General features: G+C 64.1%; 2 protein-coding genes across 2 annotated transcripts; both read right to left on the reverse strand.

The window, feature by feature from the left end:
* Window positions 1-66: 66 nt before the first annotated feature.
* SLC2A4RG (SLC2A4 regulator) lies at window positions 67-6,611 on the reverse strand. The gene is made up of 8 exons (XM_064167482.1): window positions 6,473-6,611; window positions 4,481-4,653; window positions 3,800-3,909; window positions 3,464-3,708; window positions 2,873-2,973; window positions 2,503-2,761; window positions 1,553-1,635; window positions 67-1,458 (listed from the first exon to the last, which is right to left on the reverse strand). The coding sequence occupies exons 1-8, from the start codon at window positions 6,587-6,589 to the stop codon at window positions 1,347-1,349; spliced, it is 1,200 nt and encodes a 399-aa protein (XP_064023552.1). The 5' UTR covers window positions 6,590-6,611; the 3' UTR covers window positions 67-1,346.
* A 9,004-nt stretch (window positions 6,612-15,615) lies between these two features.
* Window positions 15,616-18,427, reverse strand: LIME1 (Lck interacting transmembrane adaptor 1). Its single transcript, XM_064167331.1, has 5 exons — window positions 18,312-18,427; window positions 17,759-17,810; window positions 17,574-17,661; window positions 17,027-17,415; window positions 15,616-16,678 (listed from the first exon to the last, which is right to left on the reverse strand). The coding sequence occupies exons 1-5, from the start codon at window positions 18,425-18,427 to the stop codon at window positions 16,280-16,282; spliced, it is 1,044 nt and encodes a 347-aa protein (XP_064023401.1). The 3' UTR covers window positions 15,616-16,279.
* Window positions 18,428-19,213: the final 786 nt, after the last annotated feature.

Genomic DNA, 19,213 nt, shown 5'->3' on the forward strand with positions numbered 1-19,213 from the left:
CAAAATAAAAAGGAGAAGAGAGACCCCCCCCAGACACGACCCCCCCCTCCCACTCCCTCTCCCTCCCTGTGCAGTTTGGCTTAGTGCAAATGGGTGCAGTTCCTGCAGGCACTTCCCAGGGCATGGCCCCGGGGGGGAGCAGCTGCTCCCCCTACAACGAAAAAAGGAAATCAAAGGGGAAAAGAGAGGGGGGAAAAAAAATCATTAAAAGAGTAAAAACACAAAAAATAACCAAAACAAAAAGCCCCTCCCCCAGCCCCCCCCCCCACCCCGGGGGGAAAGAAAGGGTTAAAGGGTAAGGGGGTAGATGCCCGCCTGTGCCCACTCTAAGGGGGTTCCCCTAGGAGTGGGGGGGGGGCAGGAATAGGCACACATCACCCCTTTGGCTGTGCTCCCCCAGCTTAGAGGAGCCGTGGGCAGCCTCCCCCCCAACCCAGCCCCTTTGGGGCGCCCCTCCAATTGGCTGCCCCCCTCACCTCCCCCCCCCACCAATGGTGCTGGCAAAGGTGGGGTGGGAGGGTATGGGGGGGGCAGGTTTAGCTTATCAAAGGACAAAAAGGGGTGGGGGGAAGAAGAAGCTCTGTGGCAGGGGATGGGGGGGGAGGGGGATCTGTGTGCATAAAGCTTTTGGAGGGCTGGGAAGAGGCGGGGGGGGGCCGATCCCTGAGTCCGGGGGCGGCAGCAAAGGTTGGGGTGGGGATGGGGAGGGGGGGCGCAAAGGCACCTCGAGTGCAAAATGTGCAAGAAGAAGGAGGGAGCGCCGCGCTGGCACCGCGGGGCACCGCGCTGGCACCAGCAGCGCCGCCCTGGCACTGGCAGCGCCACGATGGCATCGGCAACTCCGCCATGGCACTGGCAGCGCTGCGGTGACATCGGCAACTCCGCCGTGGCACGGGCAGCGTCATGCTGGCACTGGCAGCGCTGCGGTGACATCGGCAGCGCCGCCATGGCACTGACAGCGTCACGCTGGCACCGGCTCCACCGCGGTGGCACTGGCAGCGCTGCGGTGACATTGGCAGCGCCGCCGTGGCACTGACAGCGTCACGATGGCACCGGCTCCACCGCGGTGGCACTGGCAGCGCTGCGGTGACATCGGCAGCGCCGCTGTGGCACGGGCAGCGCCACGCTGGCAGCAGGAGCACCCCAGTGGCACTTGCAGTGCCGCGGTGGCACCGGCAGCGCCGCGGGAGCAACGGCAGCGTCAGGCTGGCACCGGCAGCGCCGCGGGGGCACAGGCAGCGTCAGGCTGGCACCGGCAGCGCCGCCGTGGCACGGGCAGCGTCAGGCTGGCACCGGCAGCGCCGCGGGGGCACGGGCAGCGTCAGGCTGGCAGCGGCGGGCAGCGGTCAGTCGAGGAAGCGCTGGCAAGCCTTCTTCCAGCGGCAGGCCGTGCACCACATCTCCCGGTTCTCCATGCCGTACACCTTGCGGCACTTCTTGGCCTCCCCCCGCGGCCTCCTGCGGGCAAAGGGTTCCGGCGTCAGGGGGCGGGCGAGGGCCGGCAGGGCACCCGCGGGCGGGCCGGGGGAAGGTGTGGATGGCGGTGGCTCACCTGGGAATGGTGGGTGGCTTAGGTGGCGGTGGGGCCAGAGCGGCGGCGGGGGGCACCGGTGGCCGTGGTGGGGTTGGGCAGCCCTGGTGAGAGAGGACAGGGCCCCCCCCCCGTGTCAGCGCTGAGCTGGTGGGGCACGGCGTGGGGGGGTGGGGCACGGGGGGAAAAGGGATGCTCGAAGGGCATCTTTGTCCCTGCTGCCTGCAGCTAGAGCAGGCTGCCCAGGGACGGGGCCAGGCTGAGCTTGAGTGGCTCCAGCGCCTCTCTGGGCTGCCTGCTCCAGCACCTCAGCACTCACAGCCACACAGAATGGCTCAGGCTGGAAGGGAGCTCAGAGCTCAGCAACCCCAACCTCCCCCCACCATGCCCAGGGACACCTCTCTGCTGCTCAAGGCCTCATCCAGCCTGGCCTTGAACACCTGCAGGCAGGAGGCAGCCACAGCCTCCCTGGGAAGCCTGTGCCAGAGCCTCACCACCCTCCTACTGAACAACTTCTTCCTCAGCTCCAGCCTAACCCTGCTCTGCCTCAGCTCCAAACCGTTCCACCTTGCTCTGTCTCCAGACACCCTCTGCAGCCTTCCTGCAGGATCCCTTCAGGTCCTGGCAGGCTGCTCTAAGGTCCCCGTGGAGCCTTCTCCTCTGCAGGCTGCACCCCCCCAGCTCCCTCAGCCTGTGCTCACAGCAGAGCTGCTCCAGCCCTTGGAGCATCTCTGTGGCCTGACTCCAGCAGCTCTGTGTCCTCCTTGCGCTGGGGACAGCAGCACTGGAGGCAGTGCTCAACACTGAAGGGGCAGAATCCCCTCTCTTGCCCTGCTGCCCACACAGCTCAGGCTGCAGCCCCGATCTGCCCTGCTCCAGCTCAAAACCACTGCCCCCGGTGATGGTGATGGTGGTGATGGGGTGGGGACCACGGCTGCACCTCCCCCGCCCTCCACCATCCCTCTCCTCACCTGGTACGCGTGGTCAGTGTGGACGTGGCGGAGGCCTAGGGGAGCCGAAGGGCTGCAGGGGGACAGCAGCGCCAGGTCGGGGCTTGGCAGCGCCGGCGGCAGCGGCGCCTCGGGGGCGGGGAAGGTGGGTGGCACCGAGGAGGTGGGCGAGACGGGGGTGAGGCTGGAGAGCCCGTCCGTCAGCGAGTCCACGTCCACGTCCAGCTCCGTGTAGTAGAAGTCCTCCTCCCCATCGCTCTGCTCCGGGTCGGCTTTGCGGCTGCAGGGACAGCAGGGGCTGGGCTGGGGCAGCTCTTCCACCCTTCCCCGCGGCAGGACCCTGCAGGAGGGTACCGGGAGCGGGGCCCGGGGGTGTCCAGCAGGAGCTTACCCAAGGTGCAGGGTTCGGATGTGCTTCTGCATCCCTGAGGAGCTGCTGAGCACTTTGCCACAGCTCTTCCACAAGCACTTGAACATCACCTTGGTGGAGTTCTGCAGGAGACAGGCATCAGCTGCCAGCCCCATCCTGGTCTCCAGCCCTGCTGTCATCCCCACTGGTACTTTCATCCCCATCATCATCCTCATTGCCATCCCCAAACCCTATCCCTATCATCCTCCACATCCCCCACCTCATCCCCCCCTTATCCCTATCATCCTCCTTATCCTCAACCTCATCCCCACCATCCTCCACATCTCCAACCTCATCCCCATCTCCAACCTTATCCCCACCATCCTCCACATCCCCGGTCTCATCCCCATCCCCAACCTCATCCCCACTATCATCCCCACCCCCAACCTTGTCCCCATCATCCTTCACATCCCCATCCTCATCCCCACCATCCTCCACATCCCCAGTCTCATCCTCCTCCTCTTCATCCCCATCCTCATCCCTACTACCACTCCCATGTCTAACACCTCCACCCCACTAGCACCATCCCCATTCCCAGCCTCACCCCCACCACCACCCTCAGGCTCATCCCACCTTCCTCTTCCGTGGGATGGGCTCCCCAAAGACGAAGTGGGTCCCGTCGGGCTCCTCGGGGCCCTCGTCGGGCAGTGGGGTGGGCAGGAAGGTGCTGGGGACGTGGCTGGAGAGCGGAGGTGATGGGGTGGAGGGGGTGGAACGGTCACTGGGGGGGTCCCAGCTCCAGTCCCCACTGGTGTTGCTGCTGCTGCTGCAGCTGGAGGACATGGCAGGGATCTCCTTCCAGACCTCACCACCGGGCTCTGGCAAAGAGGAAGAGGAGGAAGAAGGTGAGGTCCTGCCACAGCATATGTGTCCAGGGACAGGGTGGGAGGGACAGGAGCACACTCTCACCTGGGGCGGGGGTGGCTGGTGGGTGCCCAAGCACCAGTGGGCTGGTGGAGAGGCTGGTGAGCACCGTGGCTGCCATCACCTCATCGATGCCTGCCTTGCCCGAGAGCTTCCTGCCAGGGAGAGCAGAACTTGAGGGCTGGGGACGTGGCCAAGATGAACAAACCCCACCAGGGACCCCTCATCCTCCTTTGTCACCCACTGAGGTGCTGGGACCTCCAGGGTGGATGGGTCTGCACCCACACTAGGAATGGCTTGTGACAGGGAGGGGCACATGGGTCAGCAGAGGCTTACACCACGCTGGGGGCATCACTGGGCTGAGCCAGGCATCACCCCAGGATCCAACCTGGACCTCCAGCAGGCAGCCAAGCAAAAGCCTCTGGAGTCGAGGCCGGGGGGAAACTTACAAAACAGCATTAAGTGACCAAAAAAAACCCAAACAAACCAAAGCATGGAGGGGGATCGATATGTGGCTGATGCTCGGGTGTGGCGCCTAAAATCGGTCACCAGCAGGGTGACAGCCAGGCCCAGCCCTCGGCGCTGCCAGCCGCGGGACAGCCGGTCCCAGCCCAAGCCGCCGAGCGGCCAAAGTCCTCCCCTGGCAGCTGGGGGACTAAAGGCTCGCAGGCGACCCGCGGGTCGTGGCTGTCGCCGTCACCTGGCGGCTCGCCGCGGTGGCACTACCTGTGGCGCGCCGGCACGGGGATGTAGGCTGAGTGCAGCGCCAGGCAGCGCTCCAAGCCCGCGTCCAGCATCCGCAGCATGGCCTCCTGGCTGGCGGCATCCCGGCGCGGCAGCGGCTCTCCCAGGCGCGGCAACCAGCCCGCGGCTCCCGCTACCAGCCCCCGCAGAGGAGCCTGCGGGACACGAGGTGGCAGTTAGGAAGTGGATCTCCACACACCCCCTCCCCTCCAGCATGGGGTCTTCTGAGGAGGGAGGGTCGGCACCGGGCAGGCAGCTCGGCGACTCCCCGCAGGGCTACCGAGGCATCCTGCCAGCCACTTAGTGGGTAGATCCCGGGTGGATCCCAGCAGGTTGTGGCTGGGGTGCGCCCCCCCAGGGCTCTAAAAGAAGTAAGGGCACCTGGTAGCCCCCTGTGAGGCTGCTGTCGCCCACTGCATACGCACTGGCAGCCAGTGGATCCCTGCCCAGGTTGGACTGGAGGATCTCGGAGGTCTCTTCCAACCTGGCTGATTCTGTGATTCTACGACTAATCCCCAGGGCCACAGTGGGGATCCAGCAGGGATCTCTGCAGAGCCAGGAGACCAGAAACCCTTCTGAAGGGTGGCTGCGGGGTGGCAGCACCCCGTGGAGCCTTCTCTGAGCAGATCACCCAGGATCCAACAGAGATCCCCACAGAGCAGGAAGCAGGCTTGGCCCTGCCCGGCCAGTCAGAGACAGCGGCACCCGCTGGCTGCGTGCCAGCAACAAGTGGATCCCCCTCCAGGTGGATCCCAGCTCATCACCCTAGGGATCCCTGGGAAGCAAGGAGCAGCCTGCAGGGTTGACCTAGGCCAGCAACACTCACTGGCCAGTTGGTCCCCTGACGGATCCCTCTACAAGCTGTGTCTCAACAGATCACCCTGGGCTCAGATCCAGCAGGGATCTTACCCAAGCCTTGCCAAAGAAGGAACCACCTCAGGGCTTCTTGGAGACAACCATGTCCACTGGAGGTCTACACCAAGTGGATCCCTCTGGGGCAGACACCAGGAAGATCCCAGAGGGCTGGGGATCCAGCAGGGATCCTCCTGGAGCAGTGCAGGGCAGGGAGAAGATGCAGGCTGCTCCAAGGGATCGCTGTCCTCTGGCAGTGTGGCAGCACTCAGTAGATCCCTTTCCAGGCAGACCCCAAGCAGATCCTCAGGGCCAGAGGTGGGATCCAGTGGGAATAGCTTGGCAGCTTTGCTGGGCAAGCAGCAGGTACAGCTGGCTTGAGATGGCAGCACCCACGGGTCAGATGAGTGGATCGCCCGATTCCAAGTGGATTCCCCAGCACTGGGATCCAACAAGGGTCACCCCAGCAGGGTCCTCCAAGGGGGGGAAGTATCTCCAAGCCTCAAGCAGATTCCACCGGATCCTCACCTGAGGATCCACTCGATCCCAGCGCGGCAGTGGGGCCGTGGGCACCTGCCACCACTCACGCCCCCCCCCCCCATGATGGGGCCAAATGGGAATCTACGTAATTCCAGCGGTCGGCAGTGGTGAATCAGGGATCTACCGGATCCCCGCGGCGCGCGTGTGCGCGGCGGGGCGAGCGGGTTCCCCCAGCTCGCCCTCGTGGAATGAGCCGGGGATCCCGCCGGGGGTGGGTCGTGTGAAGCGGGGATTTGCTTGACTCCCCCGGGTAGGAGCAACCGGAGACCTACTTTTCCCAGCGGGGTGGGGGGGGCGGGGGGGTGTTGAGCCGGGGACCTACTGGACCCCAGCGGGGGGTGGGCTGGGGGTGGCAGCGGGGGCGCCACTCCCCCCCCCCCCCCCCCCCCCGAAGTTTGTCCCCGAGCGGCGCCATTTTATCGGCGGGGAAAGTTTCGGGCGGGCGCTGTCAGCTGTCACCGCCCCCCCACACCCCCTACCCCGCCTCTCCCCCCCACCCCCGGTTCTTTCCCACCCCCCCTCCGCCCTCCACACCACCACCTTCCCGGTTGCCGCCGCCACCGCCCCCCACTTCCCCGGTACCTTCAGGGCGGTGCCGGTGCCGCCGGCGGGTTCGGGCGGAGGAGGAGGCAGCGGAGGGTCGCGGCGGCGGCGGCGTGCAGAGGGCGGAAGAGCGGCGGGCGGGCGAGGAGGCTCCATGAAGAGGTGGGAGGGAAGGGGGGGGGGGGGCAAACCGAAGAAACGGCGGCGGCGGCGGCGGCGGCCGCGGCCGGGCCCGGCGGGGGAGCGCGCTCCGGTGTCGGCGCCGGTTAAACCACGCCCCCACCGCGGCCCGCCATTGGCCAGCGCCCGCGGGTTGGAGCGAGGCCGCCGCTTTTCTCGCTTCTGATTGGTGGTCGCCAGCTGCCACTTGTGCGCCCAGCGCCACGCCCACCCCGCCCCGCCGTGCCACGCCCCCGCCGCCCCCCCCGCCCCGCGGGACACGCCCCCGCCGCCAGCGGCCATTTTCGCGCGCCCCGCCCTCCCTCTGCCCCGGCCCCCCCCCGAACCCCCAAAACCGCCCACCCCACCCCCTCCCGTCTGCACACCCCCCCGGACCCGCCCTTCGGGACCCCTATCCCGAGAGCTTTAAGGGCTCCGGCAGTGACGGGCGGGCCCCGGGAAGTCCCCGCCCCACTTCCCGCCAAAATCGGAGCACCCCAAAAGTTGCAGAATGTCCCCCAAAAGTTGGGGTTTTACCATAACCGGATGGAACCGGGGGGTGCCCCCGGCCTGGCGGGGTTGCTGCCAACTCGGAGACCCCCCAAAAACTCCTCCGGCTCCTCCCAAGTTAAAGGGTCACAACTTCAAGCCGGAGGGTTCCTTCCCCCTTCCCCCCCCCCCCCAGCGAAGTTGTGCTTCCCGAATTTTATGGATCCCGAGAAGTTCCATAGGGATTCTCCAAAGGGTTTCAAGGAGCGCCTCAGAGTGACCCCCCCAAAAAACTTAGGAGGTCCCCCCAAAGTTTGAGACTTGCTGGAAGTTACAGTGCTCCCCCCTTAAATAGTAGAGGTCCCCCCTCAGCTGTACGACCTCCCCCCAAAAGCTACAGTGTCTTTCTGCTGGCGAGGCGGAGCCCCTGGATTTGGGGGGGGGGGGGGGGGAGGGGAGGGGGTTAGAGAGAGGTTCCCAGCAGGAAAGGGGTCCCCAAACCTTGGATGGGTTGGGGCAGTCCTGCCTGGCCTGGGGGAACACTGCCCAAAAGCCACCCAGAAGGGCAGGGCTGGGTGTGAGGTCCCTTCGGGCAAGTGGGGTGCTGGGGTGCATGCGAGACTTGGGGTGCATGGAGTGCGCGGGGTACGAGGGGTGCCCAGGTGCATGAGGTGCCTTGGGTGGATGGGGCAGGTGGGCAACATGGGGTACTGGGGTGCCCTTAGCGCATGGGGGATCCGGGGTGCGTGCAGTGCTTTGGGCACATGGGCTAAGCTGGGGTGCACCGGGCACCAGGGTGCATAGGGGTGCCCTAAGTGCGTGAGGTACTTGGGGTACCGGGGTGCTCAGGGTGCCCAGGCTGATGCCCATCTCTGCTCCTTGCCTGCTTCAGACCCTTCAGCGCGGCGGGTGCCGGGGCCGGGGCCGGGGCCGGGACCGGGACCGGGGCGGGTGTCGGGGCCGGGGCGGGGCCGGTGTCCGAGTGACCACCCCGCAGCCTGAAGGCCAGGACAGAGTCCGTGGGGGCTGTCCCAGTCGGTGGCCCCTGCCGGTCCCTCCCCAGCCTGTCCGGCTCCGGCTGTCCCGCGGCAGCCCTGGGCTGTCCCACGCGGGTGATTTCCGTGGCGTGGGGCCAAGGGGGTGTTGGCATCCCCTGCCGCGGGGGGGCGGTGGGAGGGGTAATGTCCCCACTCTGGCAGAGGGGCAGGAGTCCTGGGGTGCTTGGCCGCCCACTGTCCCTCGGGGGTGTCCCTGTGCCGTGCCCAGGGCTGGACGCTTTCGTAAGCGTGAAAAAACCGAGGGAACTGGGAGAGCCCACACGTGCCCGGCAGAGGCACTGGGTGCCACCCTGGCACGGCCACCCGTGGGGTCCCCTCGCATGCCAGGAGGGGAGCAGCCAGATGAAGGGCAGTGTCCCCCACGGAACTGGGGTAGCCACGGGGCCCCAAACCTGCCCCGGCTGTGCCAGAGCTGCCAGGGACTGGGGACCAGCAGCATCCCCAGCAGTTGGCAGTGCCATGGTGGGCAGCACGGGATGTCCTGCCGCCCCGTCCCACAGCTCTGGCACCCTCGTAAGCGCGTCCCCAGAGGCACGGATGCCCGAGCCCCCCGCCCCGGGACTGGCACCATGCTTCTCCTTGCCGCAGTGTTAGGAGAAGAGGAAGGAGCTGTGCCGCAGCCGGCCCCCGGGGCTGGCTCCGCCGGCCGCCCCCCGCGCTGGTTTAATCGTTAACGCCGGCGAAACGCTGAGCTGGCGGCTCCTGCAGCTTCGCTGTTGTGCAACTCGTCCAGCATCGTCTGCCTGTTGAACGAGGGCTCCAGTGCCACCAGCCCGACCCCCTCCCCGGGCAGGGCGGCTCTGCAGGTTGGCATTCCTAGAGAGATGCCCCCGTGGTACCCGGCTGCCCGGGAATGAGCTCTGGTGGGTGTTGCAGAGGGAGTCAGGGCCTCACCCACACTGCCCACCGGCTGTGGGGCACAGAGTGGGGTTCGGAGCCATATGGGGTGTGAAGCTGCATGGGGTATGGGGCTGGTCCAGGTGCAGAGTCATGCACTGCGTGCAGCCACGGGGCTGCAGAGCACATGGGGGGGGCTGGAGGAGCACAGGGTGCAGAGCAGCACCGTGCAGGACAGGCACCACACAAGATACCGTGAAGCACCATGCAGCATGCAGGACACCACGCAGCATGCAGGACACCATGCAGCACGCAGGACACCATGCAGCACGCAGGACACCATGCAGGACACCATGCAGGACACCATGCAGGACACCACGCAGCATGCAGGACACCATGCAGGACACCATGCAGCATGCAGGACACCATGCAGGACACCATGCAGCTCGCAGGACACCATGCAGCACGCAGGACACCATGCAGCATGCAGGACACCATGCAGGACACCATGCAGCTCGCAGGACACCATGCAGCACGCAGGACACCATGCAGCTCGCAGGACACCATGCAGCACGCAGGACACCATGCAGCACGCAGGACACCATGCAGCACACAAGTCACCATGCAGCACGCAGGACACCATGCAGCTCGCAGGACACCATGCAGCACGCAGGACACCATGCAGCACACAAGTCACCATGCAGGACAGGCAGCACACAAGTCACCATGCAGCACGCAGGACACCATGCAGCACGCAGGACACCATGCAGCACACAAGTCACCATGCAGGACAGGCAGCACACAAATCACCATGCAGCACGCAGGACACCATGCAGGACACCACGCAGGACACCATGCAGCACGCAGGACACCATGCAGCACGCAGGACACCATGCAGCACGCAGGACACCATGCAGGACAGGTGGCACACAAGACACCATGCAGCACACAAGACACCATGCAGCACGCAGGACACCATGCAGCATGCAGGACACCATGCAGCACACAAGACACCATGCAGCACGCAGGACACCATGCAGCATGCAGGACACCATGCAGCACACAAGACACCATGCAGCACGCAGGACACCATGCAGCATGCAGGACACCATGCAGCACACAGGACACCATGCAGCACGCAGGACACCATGCAGCACGCAGGACACCATGCAGCACACAGGACACCATGCAGCACACAGGACACCATGCAGCACACAAGACACCATGCAGCACGCAGGACACCATGCAGCATGCAGGACACCATGCAGCACACAAGACACCATGCAGCACGCAGGACACCATGCAGCATGCAGGACACCATGCAGCACACAGGACACCATGCAGCACACAGGACACCATGCAGCACGCAGGACACCATGCAGCACACAGGACACCATGCAGCACGCAGGACACCATGCAGCATGCAGGACACCATGCAGCACACAGGACACCATGCAGCACGCAGGACACCATGCAGCATGCAGGACACCATGCAGCACACAGGACACCATGCAGCACACAAGACACCATGCAGCACACAGGACACCATGCAGCACACAAGACACCATGCAGCACGCAGGACACTATGCAGCATTCACGACACCATGCAGCACACAGGACACCATGCAGCACGCAGGACACCATGCAGGACAGGTGGCACACAAGACACCATGCAGCACGCAGGACACCATGCAGCACGCAGGACACCAAGCAGCACGCAGGACACCATGCAGCACACAAGACACCATGCAGCATTCACGACACCATGCAGCACACAGGACACCATGCAGCACGCAGGACACCATGCAGGACAGGTGGCACACAGGACACCATGCAGCACGCAGGACACCATGCAGCACGCAGGACACCATGCAGCACACAGGACACCATGCAGCACGCAGGACACCATGCAGCACGCAGGACACCATGCTGCACACAAGACACCATGCAGCATGCAGGACACCATGCAGCACACAAGACACCATGCAGCACGCAGGACACCATGCAGCACACAAGACACCATGCAGCATGCAGGACACCATGCAGCACACAAGACACCATGCAGCACGCAGGACACCATGCAGCATGCAGCACACAAGACACCATGCAGCATGCAGGACACCATGCAGCACACATGACACCATGCAGCACGCAGGACACCATGCAGCACGCAGGACACCATGCAGCATGCAGGACACTATGCAGCATGCAGGACACCATGCAGCACGCAGGACACCATGCAGCATGCAGGACACCATGCAGCACGCAGGACACCATGCAGCACGCAGGACACCATGCAGCACGCAGGACACCATGCAGCACACAGGACACCATGCAGCACGCAGGACACCATGCAGCATGCAGGACACCATGCAGCACACAGGACACCATGCAGCACACAAGACACCATGCAGCACACAGGACACCATGCAGCACACAAGACACCATGCAGCACGCAGGACACTATGCAGCATTCACGACACCATGCAGCACACAGGACACCATGCAGCACGCAGGACACCATGCAGGACAGGTGGCACACAAGACACCATGCAGCACGCAGGACACCATGCAGCACGCAGGACACCAAGCAGCACGCAGGACACCATGCAGCACACAAGACACCATGCAGCATTCACGACACCATGCAGCACACAGGACACCATGCAGCACGCAGGACACCATGCAGGACAGGTGGCACACAGGACACCATGCAGCACGCAGGACACCATGCAGCACGCAGGACACCATGCAGCACACAGGACACCATGCAGCACGCAGGACACCATGCAGCACGCAGGACACCATGCTGCACACAAGACACCATGCAGCATGCAGGACACCATGCAGCACACAAGACACCATGCAGCACGCAGGACACCATGCAGCACACAAGACACCATGCAGCATGCAGGACACCATGCAGCACACAAGACACCATGCAGCACGCAGGACACCATGCAGCATGCAGCACACAAGACACCATGCAGCATGCAGGACACCATGCAGCACACATGACACCATGCAGCACGCAGGACACCATGCAGCACGCAGGACACCATGCAGCATGCAGGACACTATGCAGCATGCAGGACACCATGCAGCACGCAGGACACCATGCAGCATGCAGGACACCATGCAGCACGCAGGACACCATGCAGCACGCAGGACACCATGCAGCACGCAGCACACCATGCAGCACACAGGACACCATGCAGCACGCAGGACACCATGCAGCATGCAGGACACTATGCAGCATGCAGGACACCATGCAGGACAGGCGGCACACAAGACACCATGCAGCACCACGCAGCACCATACAGAGTGCAGCACCATGCAGCCTGTGCTGGGCTCCTGCTGACTCCACCTTGTGGGAATGGCACCGTGTGGCACTGTCCCCTGGAAGTGTGGCAGGGAGCCCATCCCAAAAGTGGCCTCTCGTAGGAGCAGGGAGCCTGTGGGCTCCCCACACAACTATCCCTAGGGATGAGGAGAGGTCCTCCCAGCCTTACCTGCTTGGATACTGACTCCAACCTTTCCAGCCAGACCATAGCTCTCCAAGTGATGTTCTGGGATGGATCCTTCATTCACCAGTCAGTTCCTGAGCCTCCAGCCAGGGCTCTGGGCACATTTTCCATCACCCCACAGACTGGGCAGCTGCTCTCACCCCTCGGTGCCAGTCTGGCTCCCCTGAGTCCCACAGGCAGGTGTTAGGAGCAAGCAGCAGCCTTGCACATGAGGCCTTTCCTGCTGCTGTTGGGGCGTGTTTGGGAGATGCTTTGGCCACCCCTCAGCTCTGCAGGAGCAGATCTCCCTGGATGGGTGCAGCCCAGTGCCTACCACTGAGGAAACAGCACAGTGGTGCTCGACCTCATGGGCAGTGCCAGCAGTGTCCCAGCCCTATGGGCTGCCCAGTTCTGTCTTGCCCTGCTGGTTGATTCTATGATTCTATGATGCTCCTGTTCAGGGTGCTTCAGGCAGTACAGTGGATGCCAATTTTTGCACAGAGAGCCTTCTGCAAGGTACAGAGAGCAGCAGCAGTGTGGGCATCACCTGCTCTTGGGGGTCTCAGCTTCATCCTGCCCCCCTAAATGCTCCACTGGAGAACCCTAATTTACACCCTGCTGCAAGCACAGGCAGTACAGGGGGGCAGGGCATTGTGTGCCCCCACCTTGTGCCACATCCAGCAAGTTCAGGGCTGCTCCATGGGAAGTTTAGGTTGGGCACAAGGAACAATTTCTTCCCCTCGAGGATTGCCAAGGCCTGGCCCAGGCTGCCCAGGGCAGTGGTGGAGTCCTCATCCCTGGAGGGGTTTCAAAGCTGTGGAGATGTGGTGCTGAGGGGCATGGTTTGGTGGTGCCCTGGCACTGCTGGGTTCATGGCTAGACCTGACCACCTCCAGGCACTCTTCCAACTCTAACGACCCTGTGAATTCTACTCTCGGCTCAAACACAGCTCCCAGGAGATTTGGGGGGTGCAGGAGGGGCCCAGCCCTGGAGAGCTGCAGGATGGGATGGGAGAGAAAGAGAGCAGGGGAAAGATGCAGCCCGGGGGGGAGCCCACGCACCGAGGTGACACAGCTGGCAGCAGGAAGAGCGTGGTGGCAGCAGCAGCATCCACGGCCCCACGGCATCTTCTCTCAGGGCCCTTATCTGGCAAGGGGGATGGGAGCAGCTGCTGAGGCTGGCTCCTCTCTCTGGGGCTCTGTGGTTTGGCACCGAGCGTGAGGCTGCTTCCCGGCTGCAAACCTCCCCGGCAGGTTCTGCTGAGCCCTCTGTTTTCAGTTTGCATCTCCTCCCCTGCCGCGGTGCAGGGGCAAAGCTGCCCAAGGAAGGCACGTGGCTTCCTGCCTGCCACCCGGCCTGGCACCGCTGGCTCTGCTGCCAAGGCTCCCTGCGAGCACCAGCAGGGCGGGCAGTGCCCAGCTCCATCCGTGCCAGGTGGCTCTGCGGCACCCAGCGGGGCAGCAGTGCTGGGGGACATGGGCAAGTGGTGACCTGGCAGTGCTGGGGGACATGGGAGAGTGGTGACCTGGCAGTGCTGGGGGACATGGGTGAGTGGTGACCTGGCAGTGCTGGGGGACATGGGCAAGTGGTGACCTGGCAGTGCTGGGGGACATGGGCGAGTGGTGACCTGGCAGTGCTGGGGGACATGAGTGAGTGGTGACCTGGCAGTGCTGGGGGACATGGGTGAGTGGTGACCTGGCAGTGCCTGGGGACATGGGCGAGTGGTGACCTGGCAGTGCTGGGGGACATGGGCGAGTGGTGACCTGGCAGTGCTGGGGGACATGGGTGAGTGGTGACCTGGCAGTGCTGGGGGACATGGGTGAGTGGTGACCTGGCAGTGCCTGGGGACATGGGCGAGTGGTGACCTGGCAGTGCTGGGGGACATGGGTGAGTGGTGACCTGGCAGTGCTGGGGGACATGGGTGAGTGGTGACCTGGCAGTGCTGGGGGACATGAGTGAGTGGTGACCTGGCAGTGCTGGGGGACATGGGTGAGTGGTGACCTGGCAGTGCCTGGGGACATGGGCGAGTGGTGACCTGGCAGTGCTGGGGGACATGGGCGAGTGGTGACCTGGCAGTGCTGGGGGACATGGGTGAGTGGTGACCTGGCAGTGCTGGGGGACATGGGCGAGTGGTGACCTGGCAGTGCTGGGGGACATGGGCGAGTGGTGACCTGGCAGTGCTGGGGGACATGGGCGAGTGGTGATCTGGCAGTGCTGGGTTGATGGTCTTGATGGTTTGGGTTGGGGGGGACCCTTAAAGATCATCCAGTGCCAACACCCTGCCATGGACAGGGACACCTCCCACTAGCCCAGGCTGCTCAAGGCTTCATCCAGCCTGGCCAGGAACACCTCCAGGGAGAGGGCATCCACCATCTCCCTGGGCAACCTGTGCCAGTGTCTCACCACTCTCACTGCAAAGAATCTCTTCCTCCTCTCCAGCTTCAATCTCCCCTCCTCAAGCTTCAATCCATTCCCTCTTGCCCTAGGACTGCAAGCCCTCATAAAAGGTTCCTTGAGGCCTTGATGTTCTTCATGCCTTCATTGTTTAAACTCTGCTGTTACCAGGCAAGGTTGGACTGGATGATCCTTGAAGTTCCTTCCAACCCTCTATGATCTTAAAGGTCTTTTCCAGCCAAAGCCCTCCTGTGATTCTGCTGCCACCACCATCACTGCACCTGCACCCCAGCACCTTCAGAGCTCCCCCACCTCGGCCACATCACCCTGGGGACACCAGGACAAGAGATGTCAAACCCCATGGGGAGGAGAGGAGGGAAGTTTGAGTCCCTCAATTGCAAATGAGCAATTTTTGGCACCCGTTGAGGCTGCAGCACCTGTGGAAGAGCCGTGGGGATGAGTGAGCAGCAAGCACGGAGCGAATGCTCCCCAGCTCTGCCCCTGACTCCAGCCAGAGCCTCAAGGCATGGTTTTAGGCCCAGCCTAAAATGGCAATTCCCTGCTCCAGGGTGGCTCACCCCATTTCAGCAGCTCTTGGTGGCTGCACATCCCTGCCTCAGAGGTGCAAACCCACCCGTGCAGGATGGGTGCCCCATCCAGCAGCTCCTCTGCCAGCACCAGCCACCAGAACCAGGCTTTAGATCCAGTTTAAGAGTTTTGTCCTGTCCCTCCCAGCCTTTTAATGAAGTGTGGTTGATGTCTGCTCACAGAGGCACCCTTGACAGTGTCTGAGAGGTGGGACTGGGTGAGGGAGGACGGGCAGCCAACCTGAACCAGAGAGATGGGGGCTGCCCCAGCCCTGGCACTGCTGCAGGTCAGGTTATTTGTGGCTCTGAGCAATCTGCTCTGGCTGCTGATGTCCCTGGGGACTGCAGGGGGGTTGGACTGGGTGACCTTGAAAGGTCCCTTCCCACCCAAACCAGTCTGGGATTCTATGACCCCACTGGTGAGAGGCCTGATCCTTGGGGAGGGAGAATCAGGACCCACAGCCCTGCCACCACCTGCCCCAAAAGACAACGAGTCCCAGAATGGTTCCCACCTTGGTAGCAGTGCCAGCCCTGTCCCACACTGGGCTCCCATTTGGCACTCAACACCTGCAAACTGCCCCTTCCAAGGTCAGCCTGCTGGCACTGGCTGGGGTGGGGTGGCACAGGGCTGCTTCAGGAGGAGTAACACAAAGTATGTACAGAAAGAGCTCGCAGGGCTGCACCCCCCCAGGCCCTGCACCTGTCCCCAGGGAGGAGCTCAATCCCCTGTACAGCCACTCCCAGGAGAAGCCTCACCCCAGCAGTGTCCATCCTGGGTGGGACCAGCCTTTGGTGAGGACCCCGTGCCAGGGGATGCTATAGGTTGGTGATGTAGACCTCCAGCCCGTTGGCAGCTGCCCTGCCCGAGGCTCTCCGGGACTCCCCTGCCCAGATGTCCCCCACGCTCTCGTAGAGGTCCTCGGGGGCTGAGCCCCTGCCTGCCCTCTCCTGTTTCATCACCTTCTTCCAGCTCGTGTCCACGGCCTCATAGTCTGGGTCAGGGCCCCGGCCCTGAGCAGTCCAAGCTCTGTCGTTGATGGACTCGTAGCAGGGGTCCAGGCTGCCTTGGGCTGCTGGGGGGGACCAGCACCCAGGGGGCGCAGCCTCCTCCCGCCGCAGGGGTGGCCACCCAGCACTCAGCTGCCTCGAGGGCGACGTGGGCACCTGGGTGTTCTTCTTGCTGCCTTTGCACACCGTTGAGTACATGTCTTCCAGCTGCAAAAGGAAGGTGGGCATTCAGGGGCAAGCCCTGCCCACCCCGGGGTGCCCTGTGCCCCCTCCCCCAACCTGTGCCCCCCTCGGGAGGATCCCAGCAGTGGGTTACCCACTGTGGGTGCCGATTTTTGCACAGAGAGCAGCAGCAGCACGGGCAGCACCTGCTCTTGGGGGGGGTCTCCACTTCATCCTGGCCCCCTAAAAGCTCTGCTGGACAACCCTAATTTACACCCTGCTGCCAACACGGGCCGTACAGGGGAGCAGGGCGTCGTGTGCCCCCCACCGTGTGCCCCACCCAGCAAGCACAGCGCCAGCCCCGCACCCCTCCCTGCCACCCCAGAGCCATACCTTTGCCAGGGGGGCAGTGCCGACAGCATCCCAGCAGCGTGGGGCTGCAGCTCCATCCTGCACCTCCGTGGGCATTGCCTTCTTCACCTTCCGGACGCAGGCGTAGTCGGCTGCCCCCTGCCCTGTGCGAGCCTGGAGCGCCTGGGCGCTGGGGGGCACGGGGGGCACGGGGGCAGCCTCTGCTCCCACCGCCACGCACTCGTAGACGGTGTCCTGCAGCGGCTTCCGCGGCGGAGCGAAGAGCAGGTTGGAGTAGGTCTGCTCCGGGGCTGCTGCGGGCTGGGGCACAGGGATCTGGGGCAGCTCACGGTGCAGCAGGACACTGACGGCGCCAGCAGTGCCCGGGGGCGCTGGCGGGCACCGGAGATCCAGGCTGGCTGGGCGCTGGGCTGCGGGCAGAGGACAGGGGATGGGAGCGACATGAGGAAGGCAGAGGACGCCAAGCCCTGCCGCGGCAGCGTGGCACCTGTGCCCACGGCACCGCCTGCTCGCTGGGCAGCGTGGGCACGGCCGGGGGCAGCGGCTGCCCCGCTGGCTGGGCACTCACGGGCATCGGCGGCCTTCAGCCGGGACAGCTCATGCAGCTTGGTGTCCGACCTGCTGAGCGAGCGCAGCTGCGTCTGCCTGAGCAGGGCCTGCAGTGGGGCACACGGCAGGGGCACAGCTGGCACCTGAGGGGACCCAGAGCTGCCCCCACCGAGCCGCTCCTGCCCTCCCCCAGCATCTGCTTACCTCATCCACCAGCTTCACCCCGTCTGGAGGGACCTTCTTCCTCCTGCCCTTGCTGCAGGGAAAAGTGAGGCTGAGCTCCAGGCAGGTGGCCGAGATGGGGGCAAGGAGTGGCCCCCGGAGTGGCCCCCAGCCTGGCCAAGATGGACACTGCTCTGTGCCTCACCTTGCTGGAGCTCAGCCCCTACCAAACCCACAACTCTGCCCCTTCACCGGCCCCAGGCTGGCTCCACACTGCTTGGGGAGGTCTTGGTTGGACCCTGCTGAGCTGTGCCAGGCGCCGCTGGCATCGCCCATCCTGTCCAGCCCACCCCAGGCTGCTCCTGCAGAGCGTTTGGGTGCAGGGGGTGCAGTGGGGGAGGCAGCAAGGCACAAGGCTGCAGGATCAGAGCAGGCAGAGTTGCACTGGGGCTGTAGCTGGGAGTTAGGGGTGAGCAGAGCAGCAGATCCCATCCCAGGACAGGCACAACCAGAGTCCCCAAGTGCCACCACTAAATGCCACCAAGGGGTCCCCAGTGCCAGGAGGGGAAGCAGAGGGCCCACGGGCAGCACTTACCGCCTGCAGGCAGCACACAGGGCCCCCAGGTAGACCAGGACACCCAGCAGGGCCAGGACAGTGCTGGCTGGCACCAGCAGGGACCCCATCGGAGCCTCTCCATCGGCCACAGCCATGGGGCACCCTCTCCTGACACTGCTGTGGGGCTGAGATCTGGGGAGACAAAAGATGAGCTGGGGTGCAGCTGGGTGCTGCTGGGCTCAGCCTGGCATCAGATGGTGCTTCATGCCCCCCAGGACTTGCCAGGGACCCTGCAGCACAGCCCCCTGCTCAGCTGCTCTGCAAGGGGACATGCAGCAGGCTCCCCACTTCCAGGCCAGTTGCTGCCCACCCTGGGTTCTGCCACGATGCCTCCATGGCTCTGCCAAGCCATGGAGATGCCCAGCAGTGGCTGCTCTGCCACCTCCAGGAAACACTGCAGATTTTGATGCCTTTAATTAAAAAGTCCAAACCAAACAAAGCTGATTCAAGGTCCCAAAGCTGCCACCGAGGTCATGGAATCACAGAACAGTGTCGGTTGGGAAAGACCTCCAAGAGTGCAGCCATCAACCTGCCACCACCATGGCCACTAAACCATGTCCCCATGTGCCATGGCCACGGGTTTCATTATCACCTCCAGCCACAGCCACTCCACCACCTCCCTGGGCAGCCCATTCCAATGCCAATCACTCTCTCTGACAACAACTTCCTAACAACATCCAGCCTAGACCTGCCCTGGCACAGCTTCAGGCTGTGTCCCCTTCTTCTGGTGCTGGCTGCCTGGCAGCAGAGCCCAACCCCACCTGGCTACAGCCTCCCTGCAGGCAGCTGCAGGCAGCAATGAGCTCTGCCCTGAGCCTCCTCTGCTGCAGGCTGCACACCCCCAGCTCCCTCAGCCTCTCCTCACAGGGCTGTGCTCCAGG

This window comes from Pogoniulus pusillus, chromosome 29 (assembly GCF_015220805.1).
Source record: "Pogoniulus pusillus isolate bPogPus1 chromosome 29, bPogPus1.pri, whole genome shotgun sequence".
NCBI lineage: Eukaryota > Metazoa > Chordata > Aves > Piciformes > Lybiidae > Pogoniulus > Pogoniulus pusillus.

Bases quoted from the DNA above. Each gene is read 5' to 3' on its own strand.
- SLC2A4RG (XM_064167482.1), bottom strand. From the start codon at position 6,589: ATGGAGCCTCCTCGCCCGCCCGCCGCTCTTCCGCCCTCTGCACGCCGC. The intron at 4,654-6,472 runs GTACCGGGGAAG...CGTGTCCCGCAG, and splicing joins GCACCGGCACCGCCCTGAAG to GCTCCTCTGCGGGGGCTGGT. The intron at 2,762-2,872 runs GTAAGCTCCTGC...CTGTCCCTGCAG, and splicing joins ATCCGAACCCTGCACCTTGG to CCGCAAAGCCGACCCGGAGC.
- LIME1 (XM_064167331.1), bottom strand. From the start codon at position 18,427: ATGGCTGTGGCCGATGGAGAGGCTCCGATGGGGTCCCTGCTGGTGCCA. The intron at 17,662-17,758 runs GTAAGCAGATGC...GCCCCACTGCAG, and splicing joins GGGTGAAGCTGGTGGATGAG to GCCCTGCTCAGGCAGACGCA. The intron at 16,679-17,026 runs GTATGGCTCTGG...TTCCTTTTGCAG, and splicing joins GCACTGCCCCCCTGGCAAAG to CTGGAAGACATGTACTCAAC.